At 38.9% G+C, this 22,902-nt stretch overlaps 1 protein-coding gene across 2 annotated transcripts; it reads left to right on the plus strand.

The window, feature by feature from the left end:
* Positions 1-382: 382 nt before the first annotated feature.
* On the plus strand, positions 383-21,338 carry mtbp (MDM2 binding protein). 2 transcript variants are annotated; one of them, XM_063878629.1, is made up of 23 exons: positions 383-574; positions 869-952; positions 1,066-1,139; positions 1,414-1,562; positions 1,710-1,768; positions 2,855-2,999; positions 3,536-3,650; positions 6,143-6,259; positions 10,282-10,376; positions 10,595-10,661; positions 10,880-10,997; positions 11,502-11,675; positions 13,146-13,259; positions 14,544-14,708; positions 16,236-16,329; positions 16,416-16,574; positions 17,112-17,207; positions 17,348-17,611; positions 17,725-17,843; positions 18,016-18,128; positions 19,672-19,785; positions 20,759-20,824; positions 20,929-21,338. In XM_063878629.1, exons 1-23 carry the CDS (start codon positions 508-510, stop codon positions 20,965-20,967), a joined length of 2,607 nt encoding a protein of 868 aa, XP_063734699.1. In that variant the 5' UTR covers positions 383-507; the 3' UTR covers positions 20,968-21,338. The 2 variants fall into 2 exon arrangements, with proteins under 2 accessions (XP_063734699.1, XP_063734700.1); XM_063878630.1 differs by having other exon boundaries at positions 13,149-13,259.
* Positions 21,339-22,902: the final 1,564 nt, after the last annotated feature.

The raw sequence follows: 22,902 nt of genomic DNA on the forward strand, positions 1-22,902 counted from the left end.
TGATTGGTTTTATTTCCTTAAAATACAAAATTCCAACGTATAACATAAGTTCAGTTATTGCTCTAAAAATATGTTGTCATCAGAAATTATTGGTCTGTTAGTACATTAATCATAGTAATAACAGACAACTATTTATGAATGATTTGTTATGAACACAATTTATTTCAGAATTATTGTATTCAGAAAGCTACAGTATGTGATCTATAACTAGGGAATTTTCATATAAACTCGATTTTTTATTGAACTATTGATGACATTCATATTATTTTGCAGCGAAGATGGCATTTACAATTCACTGTTTATTTAACTGTGGACCCGTGCTCAGTCCGGTAGGTGGCGACGGCGCGCTTTGTGGTCTGGTGTGAACATCCTGTACATTGTACACATATCACAGAAGAAGAAGAAACCGTGGGAGATTTGACAGTGCGCGGAATACTTTTGTTCACAATTGACCGATATTTTATTCCAAGCTAGCATTATTCGTGAAAAAACTGATGCTTACACGACATGGACCGGTACGTGTTGGTTGTATGCTTTGGTCAAACTGATGAGGAGCTCCCTGAGGAGTACACATGTAAGTTTACGAAACATAAACAATTTGAGTTAGCCAGTGGCTTAGAAAGTGTTCCGATACATGTACATATCTTTATCAACAACCATAAATGAGTTAACAACATATGTTATCTGTAAATATCGAGGTTACATTGTTAACTGCTTGTTTCAAGAAAGTTGAGTCACATGTTTTCTGGCTTATAGCGTTAAAAATGTCAGTTACCCAGTAAAAACAGTATTGTTTACAGAAAAAAGGATAATGTGTGGTTCACTTTAGTACGTAATGTGATAAACCCTGAACTGTGATTGGTCACAGGTCTGGAGCCAGTGAAGCAGATACATGACAAACTTGTGGACATCTCAACCCAGGAGTTGGTCAGAGGAGTCTCTGTGTTTCCAGGTAAAGTAAATTAAGCACTTTTGGCTTCTTTCACCCTGTCTGACCTCCACACATAAGTTGATGTCATTTCACAACTCCCCTCACCTCTATGTTTCCTCTGTACACTTTCCCAGCTTGTTCTCTCAGTGGCAACCCATCAGTTCAGAGATGGCACTTTGCTGTTCAGGCTTGCCAAGGAGTTACACAGGTGAGATTTTGCCTTAAACATGGTTCAAGGAACTGGACACAAATGCTTATACAAGAGCCTTTTTCAATGTGTGATGCAGTAAATGCATGTGAAAAGATAAGTTAAGTATCCATTTATCCATCCAGTTTTCAATACTTGACACAATTAGGTGAGCAATACATCTGCTACCTTTTTATATTAATTTCATGGTCATAATCATATGGAGTTCTTCTGTTTTGACAGTGTCAGGCACATAAACCAACCACTTAAACCTTCTTACTCGCCTGTTTTGTAGTTTTGCAGCTCAGACTGGGAGGAGCTGGGGACAGGCCATCAGAAAACTGACAGTGAAGAGGAGAAGCTTACTGCTGTGGAGTCATGTCTAAGTTCTCTGAGTAACCAGGAGGCATCAGACCAAAAAGCCGACCAGCCTTCACCAACCGAGTGAGAGACGGATAAAACTTTCATCTTCTTTTTGATATGATTTCTTATGTTTATGTGTCTCAAAGATTCAATATCCAATTGTTACTCTTTTTTTCTTGTTGGATTGCAAGTTGTTTTTTTTCTGATCTGAATGTCTTTATTGAGCAGGCTGTTAGAAGAGGCTGCTGAAGGCCTGCATCTACTGACAGACAAGCTTCCACCTCCAGGTACTGCTGAGCACTCGCTTTTTAAAAATACAACACCTTTCTTAGCAGCTATGAGTTGAGTCAGATAATACAATAGTAAACATGTTAACTTTGGGCTCAGTAGGACTGTTGATTATCTAGTTGGAATAATACAAGTAAATTAACATTAGTTTTACTCAATGAATTAAAGGAACACTCTCCTCATCTAAGAGGTTGAATCCAAAATGCTTTTTCACACACAACTTCTCAGATGATTTTGGTTGGTGTGATAAAGAGCAGGGCTAGATAGCTTCCCTTTATTTTTCTTTAATGAGGAGAACAACAAATGTGTAGTTTGCTAAGGGCCAAATAGTGCAAGAAGTTAGTTTCTTGCACAAAGCAATATCTCAAATGAGTGTTTTATTTGCAAAAGTTACATGTTACATTTTAACGAAGACAAATTCTTCAGCTGTGTTTTAGGGATCAATTTCAAGCAATTAGGTTTTGAACATCTGCCTGCTGCAGCCCTGTAGGAAAGGTGCTAACCTATTCTATTTAATAATAGGCACTAACTGCTGGGTAGATGAATACTTCACATTTCTGCTCTGTTAATTTCTTAAAGAGCATTTATAAGCACACCATCTGTGCAGTAACCTTTCATTGGTAGCTGCCCAAAGAAGCTGGAGTCACAACTGGCTTCTGGCTCAAAATAACATAAAAACATGGTGTTGATCCAGGGACCAGGTATCTCTCTTTCAATATTTTTTAGCACGACAGCTACTGCTTAGAGCTGGCAAAAAAATAAATCTCAGAGAAAAACTGGTGCATTTGTCAGAGAAATATAAAGTGTTGTGAATTTGGATACATTTTATTAATCAAATCACTAATAACCTAATGTCAACTGTCATCGAGCCACTGTCTATGTGCTGATCTGCATGTCATATGTGTATAATCTTTGTCATGCTATTTGCATTGTCCTTTGTGAGTATATTCCTTTCATTATAGAAAATAATAGAAACTTCAACATTGTGTTAACCCTTAACAGCCCTTTATGAATCTGTGGAGACAAAGAAAAGACAGTACGTGCCTGATTAATTCCTCTTTGGTTTGTCTCATGTCCCCCCTCAGGTAAAGCCTTGCTGGATGTGCTGCTGTTGGGCTCTGAAGAGCAGGCTCCTCCTGTTAAAGACCTGCTACCCCTGCTGGGAGCCCTCAAACACATGTCCTGCTGGCATGCTGCTAAGATCACTATTGTCACACAGCACACCACTGGGTGAGGAGACAGAAAATACTCGTGCATTACATTAATTTACTGTAGTGCACAAAGAATAAGATGAAAACACATTGAAACGAATCCTATGCACAAGAACCTCACTGAAGTCATTGTATTAACAAGATACATTTACATTGACACTGCTTGATTGTCAACTATAAGTTAATGCTTTTTTGCCATATGTAAAATTTGACGAGGATTGCAAAAATGGTTAAAAATTCAGCAGTGTTGTACGCATTTGAAGATATTGCTTTTTGTGCTCCCAATTCACCACTAGGGGGCGTTAGAAGAGTAATGATGAGCAGCTGTCAATTTACAGTACCCTAATACTTGAATAAACTAAGAAACATTTATACACCCTTTATTTATTTGGCAAAATAGCTTCAACAATCATTAATGATGTATTGCAGATGTATGTGCTTAATTGGAGATTTGTCAGGACTATTTTTCCATAAATTACAGGAATCGTAAATAAAGGTTCCAAGAGTTCCCCTGTGCTCATCATTGAGCGATCCTTTTTTTAATCTCTTGCCCAGGTGGCAGAAAGCAGCATCCTACCTGAGTGCCGCTCTGGTGGAACCTGCTGACCTGCACAGCTGTTTGGACCACAGAGAACTGTGGAGGGGCGGCCTGGTTATCAGAGAGAAGAAGGTAAGGGCTTTAGTTTCAGAAATGAAGTGAGCATGTGAAGGAACATCCAGCAGACACATTTATTTTCTTGCATTATTTAGTCTGTCTTTTTGACTTAATGTAAAAAGAGGGAACTAGAGAGGAACATTAGCTCAGTTGAACCTACATTGTACAGCAGTATTATTATTTATTTTGAGAGAGGGTGTTGGTGACACAGGACTCTGGGGGGGTGCAAAAGAGGTCAGCTTATTAGAGAGAGAAAGAATACATTTTTAAAGAAGGCTGTGTTTGTGTGTGCCCAATATACGCATGACTAAGCAGCATAATGAAGCTATTTGTCATGAATAAGAAGGTTAAGACTTTTAGATAAATGTGAATGTAGGTGACAGCGGTTTTGCATGCCAAAGAAAAGAAAGGCGAGCTTAATGTTTGATTCGTTGTATTTGTGTTTATGATTCTGTGCATGCTTATGTAGTACGGTAGATGGAATTGATCATTTTGAAAGCAGCAGTGAAAGGAAAATGTGCATGTGAGGTCCTTGTGGTTGACTCTTGTGTTGTGTCATCCACTGTGTTTCTGTCTGTCTGTCTGTCTGTCTGTGTGTGTGTGTGTGTGTGTGTGTGGTGGCACTACCGAGTGCATGAGGAAAAGCGTTGTCCTTTTGAACTTACCTGCTTCTTTCCTCAAGGCTTTTTATTATGAACGAAATTCTCTGTATGGAGCACACGGCTAGCTGGGCTCAGCGAGAGACGGCAGAGAAATCTGCGTTTCTTTAAGAACCTTTTGTACCGGAGATAATCGTGGAGACCTGGTTCATACCTCAGTGTGTGTTCCTTTATCTTTTTCACATGAAATTACTCATGCAGGGAATACAAAGCCATAGGGTAGATTTTCATGCATTTTCTTTGAGAAATTCTTGAATTTTTTATTCTGTGTGGGATTAGTCTCTCTCTGCTGCTCAGTAAATCTAGAGTTATTACTGGAGGTCATCGAGGGGTCAAGGGAAATGGCAATATCTCGCTGGTTTTTCCCTGTCAGAGCCGACACACCCCGTTCTGTACCGACTTCACTGTGACTCGACCTTGCTCAGAGTCAGATGCACTTGAATATGAAGGACAAGTGCTTGGAAATACTTGTATAAGGAATTTAGAATGTAAAAGTACATTTCAATGACAATGATGGCTTTAGCACCAACAGACAGGCTATGAAAATACAAAAAATAATGTAAATTAATAAAATGAAGTGGAGAAATAGACGTTTGTGTTGTGGAAGGGCAGTAATGGTTTCACTGCTGATGGAACCGGGATGGATTATCACTTCTAATGCTCTATAAGAAACTCAAGATAACCTGAAATGCCTCATTAGTTGTCTTGAGGCTGAATGGGAAACACATTCTTGCACCCTCTGCCCCTAAATCTGCCCAGAAAAGTGAAGCTGTTATAGCAGCACATGAGTGCCCATTGTTTTGGAAACGGATGTTTGAAGTAAGGTATTGTTCATATTTTCTGGGGTCCACACCATTTTGGCCATGTATTGTACTTTTTTCCCCATATTCCCAAATGTAGTTTCACCCACTGCCCTATAGTGTCAAAGTGAGGTGAGTTGATAGCATTTTTTATTTTTGAGTTACAACTTGGGAGATTATTTCACGCCCACTTGACTTTTTTTCTCTTTAAGGGAAACTCTTGCTGCTGAAGTAGTTTTCTGCCTCTGGACAGAATTGGCCAATTTTGTGCTATTCTTCCAAGTTTCTCTGGAGAGAATCAGCAATCTGTTTCACTGTGGAGTTTCCCTTGATATTTGTCATGGAAATAAAGTTCAAGAGGCTCTAACAACTGATGTATTTCTGAGGAAAAGGACACGCGTCGCAAAGTTTTTAGTTTGATATTAAGTTGATTATTTCTGACTGTCTTTGTCTCACATAAAACTTCAAAGTTCTGATGACATTGTCTTTAAATCAATGTCTGTTTTGTGTTCTATCCTGAAAAAAACAATTCATGTTTTTTTTGGCTATTCAAGAGGAGCAGAACAAGCTCTAAACATTATATTTAAAGAAAAGTTTGCTACACTATTGCATACTTGAAAATAAGTTTTCTCCCTCTCATCTTTGCTTTTCTACTGAGCTTTGAGTATGCTGAGGGCAGCATGTAGCTTCTCCTTCACAAAAGTGACCTTTACTAAGTAACTGCCTTCAGATGAAAGTGGGCTGTGGCAGGCAGTCAGTGAAAGCTTCGCAGCTGGAGAGCTGTGGAACAAAGAAAAATTCCCAAAGGAATAAATGCCTGTCTGAGAACAACCAACCGCCACTTTACAGCCATGTAATACATAGCATAACAACTACTGTGTGCGTGTGTGTGTGTGTAACTTTAACTATACAGCTATGTGACAAATCATGTCTATTTTTGTGAATACGTTTCAGTACACGCATGACAGAGTGTAAGATCATTCATCAAAGAATAAAGAAAACAATTTCCGCTATATGACCTTTTTTCTCCTCTGTGTGTTTGCCTCAGTATGTGTCAGAGCTTCGTTTCGATGGTTTTTCTCTACGCTATCCAACACATCAAAACTCAGCTACCAATCTCCTGAAAGCTCCCTGCACCACTACAGACCATAAACTGCTGTCTGAGGTGAGTCCTGTGCCCCCCTCTTCCTCTCAGATCTTTATTTTCCAGCCTTAAGCTTTCCTGATGTTTAATGTAACCCTCAGCTCATGAAATGCTCACTTTGGGAATTAGTTCACACTGGAATCAGAATGTTTCCACCATCTAAAGCTCAAGTGTGTGGGTGATAGCTGGCCTGATTATCAGACTGAGTATCCCCTTGTTTCACGGGGGTGTATTTTGTTCTGCTTTGACTCAACCAATCAGTGGCAAGTGACATATCCACCCAACCAGCATTGATCTAAGTCAACACGGAAGATGTTATTATTGTTGCTACTTGAGTCCCCTTGTTGTTTGGATTGTGCGTGCATGCGTGGTGCATTCATATACAATACATCCTGCCACTTGTTTCCTGCCATTGGCTAACTTTTTTAACATCTCATCCACATTTGGAGCGTTTTTGCTTTGTTATTTTTCATGGGTGTAAAAGATATCTTCACTCCAACCCTACAAAGTATTGATTTTTTTCAGGTTGAATCTCTCCAACTCAGTGTGAACAACAGCAGATCTATTTGAATAGCTACGCAAATTGGAGATGTGGGCAGTGATTCAAAGGTCTGGACAAAGCTGCATCTCATTTAACATTTCCCAACACCCCAGGGAGCTGAATTATTCGGTTTAATTGTCAGACAACTGCATTGTGGTTTCAAAAATCCAATTGTGTGCCTCATTATTTCTTGCTTCTTCCTCTGTGACAAAGCTTTGTTCTCTCTGCAGTTGTCTCCCAGTAGCAAACAGAGTCTTCTGCCAGAGAGCCGTCGGCCCGGCCCTCCATCCAAGTGTTTTCAGTGAGGGAGTCTTGTTTAGAGCAATACAATGTGTTAGAGGTTATTGATCTCTACAGCTTGAAATATAACAATGGCGATGGTATGTCTGTGTTCCTACAAACTTTAAGGAAGGTTTTGATTGACAGGATGTTGAGTAGCTAATGAAATAATTTACATTTAGAGGAGAACTATACTCTTAACCCTAGTTCAAACCACATCTTACCACCCCCAAGCAAGAGAGTTGAATGAGCTGCATAGAGTCCCGGCTCCTAATGATTTCTGGTGGCTGGAAGGAGATGAGTTCACAAGGGTCATTTCCTGGTTGCCCTTTAATCAAATATAGGAACCTGTGAATGAAGGACCATCAGTCAAACATTCAGATGTATTTTATCTGCCGGCCCCTGATGAGCTCGTAGCCACGAAACAGTATTTGAATATAGATTTATCATCTCTTCACGGAAAGCCAATGCCCAAGGGTTTAGCAGAGGATAATCTGTCATCTGCAGTCGCATGTCGTTTCCCAGATTTGTCTACCATCTTATGTCCATCCATCTTTCAACAGACTGTATGGAGAGATGCACAAATCAATCGGCCACCAGTAGAAACCAGGCAGTTATCAGCTCTGACTGATGACATGCTGATCAGTTTCATGTATCTGATTTCTTGCTGGCTTGTGGCTCTATGTTGGAAATGTATATAATCATAACAAAAATAATGGCTCTCAATAATCACTTATGATCCATTAGAAGGGTGTCTGTGGTGCCTGTTTCTGCAATGGACATGTACTTTGTCTCTAGTTTCAGATTTCGCAGTTTTTTCTTGTGCTTTTTGCGGTATTGAACTTTATAAAAACTATCTGATAAGGTCCCAGATTGTAAGTGATAATCAAATAAAATGTTTCTTTTTGGCAATGCAGCAGCCAGTAGGATGTAAGGTGTTATGGTCTTAGTGTGTGTGCTTTTCCATGGTGAAGATGTTGTGTGTTGGTTGTTTGCGTGCAGTGAAAGGCTGTTCATTTCTATAGACATAGGTGTATGTGTTAGACAAGATCTTAGTATCAGTTGGTATACTGTAGGCTGTAATGTGTTTTCTTATTTAAATTAACACATAAAACAATAAGACCAAACAGAAGCTATGCCATAGAAGTGTTGATATGCAGTAAAGACTGGATAAAGCACTATATAAGTACAGTTCATTTACCATTTGTAAACACTAAAGATTGAATCATTAGACAAGAGTTGCTGCTGTACATTTGTATTATAATCAATGTCTGCTTTATGAATTTGTGTCTGCCACCAGATAGTAGGAGTTGGTCTTGTTGTGTGTGCTCATTATTCAGTTAACTCAACAGTGTGCCACATATAAGGTGTGTGTGTTTGTGCATGCTGCTCATTTAAAAGCCTATGGAGAGTGAGACTGCGTGTGTGTGATCTCATCAGATCAGTGTAAAGAGAAGCAGATGGTGGTGATTGTCTTGGCACACAACACCAAAAAAAATACCTCTGAGGACAACAAAACTATCACATCTCCACTCTGCCAGGATAACTGACTGAAAAATCTAAACTATGCTCTGATAAAAACGATTAGGCCTACTTAATGTCAGGAGCAAGACTCGTGATAATTACTAACGCACACAGAGGCTCAGCACCAGTGTGGGCAGGGAGGCTGTGCACTAACACGACGGGATTTATAAAGTAAAGGCATGCTTATATCATATACTTGCTGTATCGTTATATGTTACAGTAAATTAATGTAATATTCAATCACAGTATTATTTTATGCTTTGAAATCAAGATGAATAACTTCACAAATCAAGGAACCATTGCTGCAAGATTTCAGCTTGTATGTAGAAGAAAAGGTTTTTATTTTATAATGATGCTGAAAATTGTGTTTTTTATAAGAGTTCTCGAGAAATGATGAGAAAAAATAGTGAAATGGTAAAAATAGTTATACATCAACATGTTTGAATAATGTCTCTGAATAATTATAATATTATATTGAATTCTTTAGTGAGCTATTTATAATCGAAGTTTGTTATTAATAGTAAATGTTCTACGGCACAGCATCCCACTGCCCTTTAGCAAATTCAAGTGGTGACATTTGGTCTCTCGATTGTCCTTTTTAAAAACGCCTCATCCCTGTTTGTCAAGGAAGGGAAAGGGCATTCACATTGCACTTTGTTTTAAGATTAGAATAATCTTCTGGCTGGAACATTTTCTGCATTTAAAGTTTTGCACTTCCTGCACTCCTAAACCGCGGTAAAAATCACTTGTTTTTTTTAAGAAAAAGTACGTAGGACAAGATTACAGCAATGTATGTACTTATGGATTATATATAAGGCTCCTGCTACAAATGGAGGCAAATCATGTTGAGATGTACAAAAGAACAGGCATTTGCAATTTAAACAATTACAAAAGGACCTATTTGTGTAATGAGGACAGTTAAATGTCAGAGTTCACTGCATTATACAGTCAGTCGGTTGAGCAAGAGAGTAATGAACTTAACCAACTAGATAACAAAACTTGGCCCAGTGTTCATTAAAATCTGCTCTTAATCCGTAAGAGTCTATCAGAAATAGGTCGGCACCTCTCAATAAATTATGAGACTGAGATTTCAAGCTCCTTTCCTTGGTATTCTTTTAATTTTCGGTACATGCACATGACCTGTTTTTCCATTTGACAAATTATTTTAATATATTATTGATTTCCCCATAACCTAATGAGCTCATGAGGGAAGTAGGACAACAGCAGACGGTTGAAATGTAGGTCTTCTCTAAATAAATGTGTACCTGATGGGTTCCTGACTGTAACTGAAATATCTTTATGTTTTTTTTCAGTTGTTGGGCAAGAGATATGTAATAGTGACCGTAAGCTGTTTAAACTTGATCTGGTCATTTCCTCTCTCGTGAGACATTTAAACAAAATGAAACATGGTTCACGCATTAATTGATAGTTAAAAATGAGTGTATTGCAGCTCCAGAGTCCTGTAATTATAAGACCTAGAACTGCTCAAGGTTTACTCTCCTATCCTTATTTCAACAGCTGGAAAGTCTCAAACTTTTGAAGCTGTTGCCTCACAGACCACCATCATTTATTCTACATTTCATTTTTAAATGCTGTTCTGTTTGATAACCTTGTTGTTTTTCCCTTTATCCTCTTTTTTGTCTATCTTTCTACCTTTCCTTATTCCCCTTTCTCCACCCTCTGCCTGCTGTGTTTGCAGGTCTTCCATTACTACGCACCGGTCTTAGATTTGGTTCAGTTGGTTAATCTGTCAGATCTGCCCAGCTTTCTGATGTCCACAACCCAGTTTGAGCTGTATCCTTTCTGATTTGTAATTTATGTTTCTTAGGAATCAATGCAACCTCCTGTCTTCCTCTTGAATTGACCCACTTGTCATCCTGATTTAATTAAAGTTAACGCAGCTTGCACTGTTTTTACCGCAGCCCTCGAAGGATTTTCATACTGTATTCTCAAAAGGTAGTTTGTAACACTTCTCTCCACTATTGTATTGTCCCTTCACCACTGAAAAACAGCAACCTGTCTGGGAAGTCCATGAAAGCTAAACTCCTGTTGGACCAGCTGAGGTCACTGCGTGGAAAGGTATCTGCTCCTTAACAGTTCTCTTATATGTGCCAATATTGGAAACCATAAAACATTGATATCTCTAAGGAGTGAGGGATTCAAACCTTGATTTCTTTACTGCAGTACCGAATATAATCAAATGTACATACGATAGAAGAGGCATAAGATAAGGCTTTTAAGGATTCATTGGACTGAGAGACTGTGTGAGTGCTTATGTTTATGTTTTTTATCTCCAGGTTGGCGCGTTGTTCAGCTTGTCCTTTATAATCACCCCCATCGCTCAGCCCGCAGCCAGCCAACTCAGCTCCCATCGCTGGAGAGAGTCTATAGCCAGGAGACCAAAGACCTTATCTGGTAAGACTGTGTTTAGAAATGATTTTCAGTGCTTCGTTAAATAGATGACCATTTGGCAACAGCAAAGAGGAGCCATATCTCTTCCGTAGGGAAATAAATCGGTAACTAGGAATACACTGATATAGATAATAGAGCCCTCCGATGGGACTTCGAAGTGGGACAATTTGGAAAACACTGCTGACAAAATCAGAAAGTCAAATTCACAGGGTTAGCTATAACTCGTATAAACAAACCCTTGGGTAAAATGGATTCCTGTGGAAAATGATAAACATCATATTTGGACAGCAGGGATACGACTCTTGATCAACATTTTTAAAGTAAGATATCAAGTAAATGAATAAACAAATAATACAAGATGCTTGATTAATTTTCATTGCAGAGGCATAACACACAAACATAATTAAAACAATGATACTGAGAGTGAGCAGATATTAAACGATAACTCATTGTTATTGCAATAAAAAGGTAAAGTCGCTCTGTAATCTCTCCTGTCTCTACCTGCAGTGCCGGACGTTGAGCTGAGAGGGGAGAGCGCTCACTACCTCCTGTTGGTGCAGGGCTGGGATAACGTCGGGTTCGGAGGCTGCAGCGTCAGGATAGTGCCCTCAGGCGGTCAAATCAATGGAGTGGCTGCCATGGCAACCGTCTCTGGGCTTCTGAGGGAGAAGTCATCATCAGGTATATTATTTTCGTGTCAAGGACGGTCTTTTTGTGCCACTTTTGAATGTCACTGTCACTTTCACTAATACTCGAATCGTCTTTCTGTCAGTGAGAACATTAGACAATAAAACCGTTATCTAACTCAGTCCAAACTGTAGGGGTTTTCAGAGTCAGACACTGTAGGCCCCCCCTCAGGCTTTGCCTTCTGCCCTCTGCCTCTAGAGTTACCAGTTATTTTCTCTATGATTTCCAAATCATTTAAAAATATATATTTGTAGTGGCCATAATTGGATTCCACTGAAAGTGTAAGTGAAGAAATATCTGCATATTATTTTCAGGTTCTGATCGTCTTAAGTTATGACTCAAAGAACAAAGAGTCCAATTTTGATGCTAAGGGTTTTAAACGACCTTAATGTCCTCCCATGAGCTGTGTGTCACAAATTGGTTTTGTGCCATGATTTGAAGAAAAGCCTTTCAAGTGTTGCGATGCTCCTAAAGCAGCACTGCAGCTTGACTGGAGGAGAAGCTCTTCTGGCTTCATTGACAATGGGTAGTCAGTGTTTGTCTGGCTGGCCCGTATTATATCCATTGTTTTTCCTGCCTCTTCTCACACATCAACGTAAAGTTAGCACTGTTCTCTTAAGGATTTCCCCTTTTTGTCACTGAAATAAGAACAATCAAAGAGCAAAGGGTATTTAAGGGATGAATTGAAGGAGAGAGAATTAAAGGTGGTGAGAGGAATTGAGCGCATGTAAAGATGGAAGACTGGATTGCTGATTAAACAAAAGAATGTGCTGGTAATGGCTGACTAGAAGTACAGACACGTAAATATGACAGTTTGTTTTGTTCTTTAAACTAAAAGTTCATTGTTCTTGGGCTGTATGTGATATTCAAGACACCTACTGTGATGTCTCCTCTTGAGAGTTCCCACTGTTGTTAACATTTAATGCAACCTTCAGGAGACATTTTGGAAATCCTTTTAAACTCGGAACAAGACTAGAAGGTTATATAACTTTGGCAACGACAGCAGAGTTTTAAATACAATGAAGGTCTTTAAATGCACAGCTAAGGATTGTTGCACCTGAACAAAAAGCAAGAAATACTCAATACACCTTTTGCCCCGGAATAGAATAATGTTTTGAGACCAATTTTTCCAACAAACCGCTAAAAGGAATGGCAATCTTAGGTTTAACGTTTTTGTCGTTGTTTACTAATTAAGTTGTCCTCAATCTTCCTTATGATGCCTTCAAATGGAGTGTCATTTCTTAGTCATTGGTAGCAAAATAGTTTTTTTTCCCTGTGACTGTTATTATATTTTTAGGGAAATGTTTTGTGTCAACTATTTGAATGATCTTTTTATATTGTTTTGAACTCTCCATAGCCCCTAATCCAACTAAAAAATGTCTGCAAGTTCCTCACCAAGTTTCCACACTTGAATTTTACTAATTATTCTCTTTTGTCATTAACTTCCTCGCTCTGTCTGACCAGCAGGAGCTGTAGAAAGCATTCTCTCCACGTTTCCCTGCCTCCAAGGAGAAGGCCTGCTGAAGAGGGAGAGGAAGGTGACCCAGGTCCAGACACTGGTACTTAAAGAATACCTCAGTAAGTACTACATTTAAAGATTCCTGAAATGAAAATCAGATCACAGAATGTACTGCAGTTGTGGGAACAAAAAGTAGGTGGTGTACAAGTTTACCATTAGGTAGGAAACTGCTGCACTGCGCTGTTGTAGCAAAACCAGTTTCATCAATATTTGTGTTGCACTTAAGAGCTACCTTCACTCTTTTTTAATTGCTTGCATGCTAATGTATGATAATAACCAAGATAAGCCCAGAGAAAAGCACCTTGAGCTTACTAAGATATGTCAATCAAACGTTTATGCCCCTAAGCAGTATGGGATATGACCTCTAAAATTAAAGTAGAGGAGAAACAGTTCTTACAGTTTCATGCTGACAGATTTTTTCACTTAACATACAGTTTTTCCCTTCCTCATAACCTTTTCTTCTCATCAGGGGACATAGTTTTACAATGGAAAAAAATGATTTTGTGTGTGTGTGTCCCCAACTGTGTCAATCAGAGCTGTCTGAACTGTCATCAGTGTGAACTCTCAGCGCATGACAGTGCATAGAAGCACTCTGTGGAAATATCATTATTTTACAGACACACATAATGTCCCCTTGGCTGGCGAAGATAGTGAAACACCATTGAAATGGAGCCAGATTAAAGCAAGTGAAATTTCTCAGACTTCAGGAAAAGTAATAGGGCTGTTATTTGAAAAGGCTGTGAGCAGAATGAAGAGTCCTAAATGAAATGCAGTGCAATATACTGACTTGGCTTTAAATTTAGGAAATGCATGGCCTTATAAGTGGCAAAAGTTGAAAGTACTTCACTGAAGTGCCGGAAGTTTTTTCTGATTATGTGGAACATCACATCACGTGTGATGAGTGTGCAACCTGATGCATCGGCATGTTAAGGACTTATTGATTTATAATTGTTTTTCACTTTCAGATTCACTTGTTATCCCCCTTAACCATTTCTAATAAGACATTTAATTTAAAAATTACACACTGGGTTTAAACCAGAGAGGATTACTTTCTCTATGATTAAAGCAAGACGTTTTCCTGGTTATTTCACATAAATCTTTTAGTTTTGAGTTAGAGTAATAGTGAAATTCAATAGTTTGTCCTTTAAGAAATGCTTTTTAGTCACTCCTTACCTATAGGTCACAAAGAAGACATAACGAGGATATAAAGACTATTGTTATGTCATTGAAACATATTACTACTTTTGAGCCAATGTTCAGTCAAAAGGCTATTCATTTCCCAGTCACAGGCCACAAAGCAACATTTTGCAAAAATACAGAGCAGTGCCTGTTTGTGTGTTCAGGACAGAAAGAAGAAGCATCAGGCTCAACCTCAGTGCCCCTCAACAACCTCAAGAAGATTCTGAGTGTGGCCAGGGAGCAGTATCTGAAGATGACTGACTCCAGTCTGCCCAATGCTGCCACCTGTCTGACAGACGCGCAGGAGCGCAAAGCGGCCAAAAACTCAGGTATTGACATTTATTGTGTGTGTAGTAGTCTTATTTCTGAAACAGTCCACATGGTGTCCCTGTCTTTGTGTCTTCATGTTCTGTATTTAGTTCTGAAGGACCTCACATAAAGGATATACTTGAAATTCTTAAGAGGTGAGCAAGTAAGCTTCAGAAGCAGAAGTGATGATGGATGCAAAGATGTGGTGACGTTTATCTTAAAGTGCACATCAGGTACTTTTTTCCATTATGTTGCCCACCCACTGCTCTGGAGATGGGAATGTCATTTACAGCTTTGCAACAGCTTTTGCTACCCATTAGGAATGTCTCATGCATTTGTGTATTTGCAAAGCCTTAAGGTTTGAATGACTTTGTGTGGGCTTTTACATCACTAACGGGGAGCTCCAGTCTCTTCCTATAAAACAATCTGTCATCTCCCCAGTACACCTGCTGTATACACTTTCATCATATTTCCGTCCTCCTTGAGATAACCTACAACCTTCCTGTCTAAACAAAAGAGAAATGCAGTGTGATTATTTTGTCTGTCTGCCAAGAGTTTGTTGACCTGGCTCAAGTTAAATTTTGGGATAACTCTTCATCCATTACATGGTGCCTATGTTGCCAGTAAACTAAGTTGTGTCTTATTTGTTGTAACAGATAATGCTGTCTTATGAACATCTTAAAGATTTTTCCTGGCAGTTCTCAACTTTACTTCTTTTAAGGTGCTATACATTCTCATCCATCAGCTCTTTTAAATGATTCATCTCTGCTGGGCTCCAGCTATTTGGTCAAGCATAACCAAACAGTGTTAAAGCCTCTGAAGCTGAAAAGTAGTTGTTGATTTTATCCTGTCCGTAAAAAAACAACCAAAGGCTTGTATACACAATTTAACTTTCTATTAAGGCTTGAAAGGTACTTTAGTAGAAAATAACTTGGCATAGAATACTTTCTGTCAATAGCTGTTTCAAAATATACAAAACCATTTGACTGCAGTTTGTAATCAAAATCAACCTATTAAGGTTTAGACAGAGATGGAGACAACTAATGCACATAGCTGCAGACTTTACCTGAGGGAACAACCTGTGATTTATAGGATATATTACACAGCTAGTTAATTCATTCAATTATTTTTTGTTTAAATTTGCTTGATTATGCTGTTTTGACAAAAAAGAACTTGTATTTTTGTATTACATTATCACCTCTTTAGTACTTAAGCAGAACAAAATAAAATAACATAAAATAAAAACATGTTTCGACCTTTTGTCACGACAATATAACATATGGCTGCATAACTCTTTGCCATTCCTATTTATAGCACTTCAAGCCCTTGGTGCCTCTTCTACTCAAGCATTTACCAGCTGTAATCATATACAATCCTGACTTTCAAGAGGACATTAGTATTGTGCCAATTTTTTAACAACTCATTTTCATCATTAGCTTACAAATAAAAAAGGTTACATGCGAGACCCGTATTGAGTGCGAGTAGTTCTCAGGAACCACATCATGCAGTGGAAACGACGAGTAAGTCTTGATATTTCTTCATTGTAGTTTTTCAGACCATTTCCCACCTGCAATCTGACTGGCCTGAGAGGAGCGTCCTTCACAACATAGAGAACCTGCAGAGGAGACGACAGAAGAGGAGGTGCATTAGAGAGATACATAGACACATGACAATTCTGTGGTCCTTATGTAATGTATTTGACTTACAGAGCATGTTGTATGTGTTAGATTTGGTCTGTTAGGTCCAGGCTCCAGTGACAGTCTGCTGGGTCCTAAAGACAGTCAGAAGAGCTCCTCTGCATTACTCGATGCTAAAGAACTTCTGAAACATTTCACATCTGACGGCCTTCCTACTGCCGAGCTGCAGCCTCTGGCTATCAACAGAGGGTAGGTTCAGTCTTTTCTGCCTCCATCAATTGCACTGACTGAAGCCTATTCATGTACTATAGCCAGGCCTTCACAGAGGCAGATAAATGAGACGAACATGTAGCCGGATCACACGCAGACAACAGGGCCACAGCCTGAGAGGGCCAGACACAAAGATTGATATGAAACAAGACAAATAACGATGAAGGAGGGTAAACAGTGTGTGTGTTGTTTTAGGGTGGTCCTAAATGACAGTTAATGAGGATTTGATTACGACCATTAGCCTGCCACAGTGAGTTTACAACCTTTTGTAGGAAAATGATCGAGTTAAAAAACAATCATTACTCTGCAGCAGAGCGCTCCTCAGTTAGTGCTAATAATTATGTCAGAGCGAACAGTGTGTTTTAATTAGTGACATTTGTATTTGTGGTTTAATGAAAAGAAAACAAACACTGTTTTCTTTGACAAACTGTTTTGTTTCTCCCACTCTCTCTTTCTCTATTCTCCATCCCCCCTACCCTCACTCCTCTCTGTCTGCCACCTTCTCTTTCTCTTCAGTAATAATGCGTTTCAGATGACACCAGACCTTTCTCCTGGAAGAATCAGCCAGATGCCATTCAACAAAGTCTCAGTGTCACATTACCATGGCATAGAGTAAGTTCCTATAAACTATAGAGCCGACTTCAGCCTAAATGACGTTTTTTATTGCAGGTAACTTTTAGAATGTATAATAATCAATAGTCACTAGGCTATTTCTTCTTTGTATATAACGATTTCGTTATTCTTTCTTCTAGGTTTTGCCTGGACAACCAGCGGTCCTTAGACCGAGATCAGGGCTTTGTAAAACTCCAGTCCCGTCTGATTCGGTACGAGACCCAAACCACCTGCTCCAAGGAGCCCTGTGCCCTCCCCTTCGCCCTCAGCCCTGCCCCCTCCCCTGCTGTCATATCAGAACCAGGAAGTGTACCGGATGGAGAAACTCTGCAGAACGCTGATGTAGCGCGACTAAAGCGCAGTTCGTGGGACACGGACATTGTCGGAGGTTATCCTCGAAAGAGGTAGGACCATGGTGTTTGTTGCTCCCAGTTAGCGGCGGTAGTGGTTTATTGGTTGTAAGTGTTATTAATGTTTACTAAGTTTGTGTGTTTGTGTGTTTGTGTGGATGATCCAGGCTGGTGAAGTCGGAAAGCAGCGAGTCCCTCTGTTCTCAGAGCAGCGGCAGCAGTGGGACACACCCGGTCATCAGATCTCTACGACAACAACCCAGCAGATCCAAGTCCACATCCTCAGGTAAACAAAAACACTATTCTGTTTTACAGTGGTCGTTAGGACTAAAGTTGGTGCTGTATTTTCCACAAAATACTATTCAAAACACAATTCATTCCCATCCCCAAAGCAGAAGTAGACATGCCAAAAGTTTGTGCTGTCATGATGGTAGTTATAAGGTGACCTTACCTCCCAGGTTTGGTGACTCTTTCCTCTGCCGACAAACCTAAACCTGAGCCGCTGAAGACACACCATGAACAAACAGCGGACAAAGCTTCCAAAGAGTCACGCTCCCAGAAACACAACAGGGTGAGTTATTCTGTGAGTGTGGGTGTTTTATTTTAAAAGTGAAGATCTGCGGTGTCCCAAAGAAAATAGGTAAAAATAATTGCAATTTAGTCACATTACTTCTTGCAATGTTCACCCTGGATTTGATACATAACAAAAAGGAAGTGAACAGTATACCAATGTGAGGAAGAATGCAAAGGGCTCCTTATTAAGGCTTAGGGTTTCCTCAGTCATGATAAAAGCATGTTTTCTCTTTTTCACTCAATTGAATGTTTCAACACCTTTTTTGAAATGTCAACGCTCCATTAGGTCAACACGCTAATGTTAGCATTCCCTCAGTATCTGGGGTTAAACACATAAGGAGCCTTGTTTGCTGGATGGCTGTGGTCACTCTGCTTTTGTTTGATGGGTGACAAGACAAATCCCTGAGACTGAAGGAAATGTTGTAACCAGCGGCATGTTTCACCAGTATATACAGTAAAGTGAAACTGGTATAATGGCACACATCTCTCATGATCGCCACACTAGCAATATCTCAGCAGTGAGTAAAATGTTTTAAAGCAATAAATCATAGTTTTCCTTTAATATCCAACTACAATTTAAATAAACAGTTCTTTAATGGAAACAACAAATTGTCTTATGCATCCACTTACTAGAAACTACAGATACAACTTTCCGTCTTTTTAATACCACTGGAAGTTGTGCAACAGCTCCAGTAAAGCTACATGCTTTATGTTTTGATCACTGTGAGTGTGTGGGCAGCATTGTAATGTCTCCACAGAGGCACTTTAACGACTAAACTATTATCATATCACCTGCTGCCTGCCTCCACAGGCACCAGACAATCGTTTCTCTCTTGTTTTTTGCACATTTGTTCAGTAAAGTGTGAAATGACATAAACACATATGTGGATACATGCATGATTACACACACACACACACACACACACACACACACACACACACACACACACACACACACACACACACACACACACACACACACACACACACACACAGTTTCCTTTGTCCCACGTACAGCTCAGAATCTGCATACCGACCTTGACTTTTTCTGATTCCTGATTACCATGCAAACATGCTTATCATCTAAACAGAAGTAAAGGAAAGAACAGTTGGCCCCATTCAGAAATAATGATAGCAGTTTATTCAGGACAGAGATTAAAAGCTGCCTTTCTCCTCATGAGACTCAACGGCACAGATGATTCCTCACAATAATTGATGGCGTTTCATCTCAACAGTTGCAGTGAGAAGATTAAAGGCAGATCTATTTATTTCAGCACTGTGTGTACCTGTGAAATATTGGTATGTTTGTACCTGCAATCTCACACTCTGAATGCAAAGGCGTACAATTCTGGGCAAGGACATCCTCCAATATCAAGACTTTTTGACATCTCTTCATTTTTAAAAAGGAAGCCGTTCTAAAATTAGTTTCTCTGAACAGGGTTAGCATCTGATGGTGGTGAGGGAATAAACACAACTCTATTCAATGTTTTTACAAGTGTGTTAAAAAAAAAAACCTGTTTGTTTGTCTTTTGTGTCCTCAGATGCTGCAGGAGGTAGTGGCTAAAACAATCAAACAACATGGGATCACTGCCGAGCATGAGTGCTTTGTGGCCTGCAGCAAAAGGCTGTTTGATATCTCCAAATTCTATCTCAAGGTTAGTGTGTGTACTGCCCACACACGGTCAGCGCTGTCCTCTCGCTTTGGCACTTTCTTTATCAGTATACTCCTATGCATCAAGGAGTTGTACTGCGATGTTGACCATATGTCGTGTCAGAATGATGATAGGAACAATTTGAAGACAGCACTTCTGCTATTATTTCCAAAACCCCATATTTTCATGTATTTTCTTTTGTGCCTCCTCGTAAATTGGATTCAGGTGTTTTTGTCTGATAGAGAACCAGTAATGGGAAAAATAAAATCTTACCAGGAGTGGTGGGGAAATACTATAAAGTGGTTTTCCAAAATGATGACCTTTTATGATATACTATATTTTTCATATATATATATGATATAAACATTATCGATGATGTAATATCTAGCAGAGGTAGAGCTTATATATGTCCTTTATGGTTGAATATTGTAGGAGAGGTATATAATTGTTTGTTTTTATTCTACATTTTAGTTTTAAGAGTTTTTCTTTGCCTGTTTTTTTATACTTCTGGCATAACTGAAGGCACCCTGCTTTATAGGACAGGCATGCACCGGGGATTGTTACCACACTTAAGAAAAATAAATGGAAAATGGATGCATTTATTTCTGTGGTGCATCAGCTGTTGGTTCGAAATGGTTTTTATTATACACAGATAGCCACTACAGGTAATTTGATCTATTGGAACTCAGTGAATGTTTGGCATGTAAAACCCTAACCAGAATATGGTTTATGTATAACTGACATAAAGATATAGTGGAAAACCTAGTACATATTTCCCTCTGAAGTGTAGGGAAGATAGCAGAGGTGGGAGAAAAAAGTATATCTTTTTTTTCTCACTCCTGTTCTACATGACTCTTTTCCCAGTTAAAATGTGTCTGTCAGTGACATGAAACATTTGATCTGTATGATGTAAACCCCATGTGATTTGACTTTACTGTGTCAGTATGAATGAGTTCTCCTTGCTGTTTGATCCCAGGATCTGAAGACATCTCGGGGTCTTCATGATGAGATGAAGAAGGCAGCCAGCAGTAATGTTAAACAGGTAAACAAAAAACAAACACTACAAACACAAACATTTGAAAGTTCTCCTTTTGTTTTATTTTCTCTGAACCTGGACCTCCTAAATGTGATTTCCTCTTGTTGTAGGTCATTGACTGGGTGTTGGAGAAGACCTCAAAGAAGTAAAGGTGGTGTCGAAGCATAAGTGGCGAAAAACACATTTTATTTTGTTTTATAGGTAAACAAGGGTTTCAGCTTTTTTTTTGTACCGCACCTGTTGTCACATTTTGAGTTTATAAGCCCTTTTGATGAGATTTAAATTGTGACATTTTAATGAACTTAATCCTTTATTTAATTGTATTGTGTCACTAAGGTTTCCTTGCAGTGACATATATATTTTTAAATTTATATAATGTATTTTTTATGTTATTTTGAGTTGACTCTGCATATCTATTTTGATATACTTCAACGACACAATGTTGTCTTTTCTGTGCATCTATTTTCAAACATGATTTTATATAATTTTCCCACATGTTAATTCTGTTTCTAAATACTCAAACAATTTTATGGCTTTATAAATGTACATATATTATCTTTTAACTTTCTGTTATACAATAAAATATATGTTTTCTTATTTTGTGCAGAGTGTAACTTTCTGATAACAACCGGAGCTTGTTCAGAAAGAAGATATGAGAGTATGTGTGCACTGAGAAATATGCGCTACATTATCAGTGCTGTCGGCATGCAGCCATTTCTAGATGGTAGCTGTTCAGACAGTGAAAACAAAGCGAGAGCAGTGCAGCACATAATGCACTGCGATTATCTGACACTGACACTCAGATTTTGTACAGACTGATGGGGGAACACTGCGAAGATTTCTGGATCTTGATGATGAGATGCGACACTACCAGCCACTACGGGCAAGGTTTCCTCTGAGAGGAGCATGCTACAGGTTTCTGGCAACAAACAAAAAAAATCTATCTTCCATGCCAAGATAATGTATAAGCATCTGCTTTAAATTAAAGTTCATAAAAAGATATTTAGCATAGTATAGTTTTATTCTGACTTGGCATAGTGGTACCTGCATGAATAAGATGACTATACAAAGACTATGCACGAGAATCTAATCTCTGACGTCCGAATTCAGGTAAAGATAGTTGCTGGACTGTTTAATTTACTCCGATTTTTATTTGGATGCAGTTTTTATGAGCAACATTTTGTATCAAATAATTGAGTTTCTTTTAGAAATATCTTGGTAATGATTATGAAATAACTTAATGCTCAGTAAATACTCAGCTTTTACATTCTATATTTGACTAAAAGTCAAATGAGTATGAAGTTGTTCTCACAGTTCTGCGAAAATCAGTATATTTAGTTTCAGGATACGCACTGGCATTACCACAATGTACTCCCTATTATACACAGTATGTGTTGAACATCTATCGCTACTTTCAAGGCAGCTGATTGGAGATCTATAGACTCTCCAAATATAGTGTCTGTTTTCCCTAAGAGGTAGACTCCCTTTGAGGATCCTCAAAGGCATGTAAACTGCATAACCTGACATTTTCATTTTGTGGGAATGCACTGAGTGTGGTATCCATTAGCGTGTGGGAGCACAGCTGAATGTCAGGGTGAGTGAGATAAAAAAGGTAAATTATCTGCATGTGCTTTTTGTATCGCAGTGGACCAACAGCAGAGATAATACAGCTTACATTGTATCTCATGCATCTGCGTCACTCACGTGTTCTTGGTAGAAAATGACCAGAAAAGGAAAATAAGTACGTGTGCAGGGGTTACGACAATAAATGGTGCCACTTATCACTCGTTCTTGAGATGGAGTGATTAAACTAACCTAGTATGGAGTTTAAATAACAAACCTGACAAGAAATCCACAACCTTCATTTTACAGCATCTATTGCATCATGTTCTCGCAGCGGACTTGTTTTCTTGGTTTTAGGACCCTTAATTATTTACATATATGTTCTGTGGGGCCATTAAATGAATACAGCAACAAATAGATGAGCAGGCCATCTGTTGTCGCTGCTGCTTTTTGCAACATGTAAAATAAATGTTATTGATGGCCGTGGGACGTTCTTGTTCCCTGGATTTTTCTTTTGACTG

This window comes from Eleginops maclovinus, chromosome 3 (genome assembly GCF_036324505.1).
Source record: "Eleginops maclovinus isolate JMC-PN-2008 ecotype Puerto Natales chromosome 3, JC_Emac_rtc_rv5, whole genome shotgun sequence".
NCBI classification, from domain to species: domain Eukaryota; kingdom Metazoa; phylum Chordata; class Actinopteri; order Perciformes; family Eleginopidae; genus Eleginops; species Eleginops maclovinus.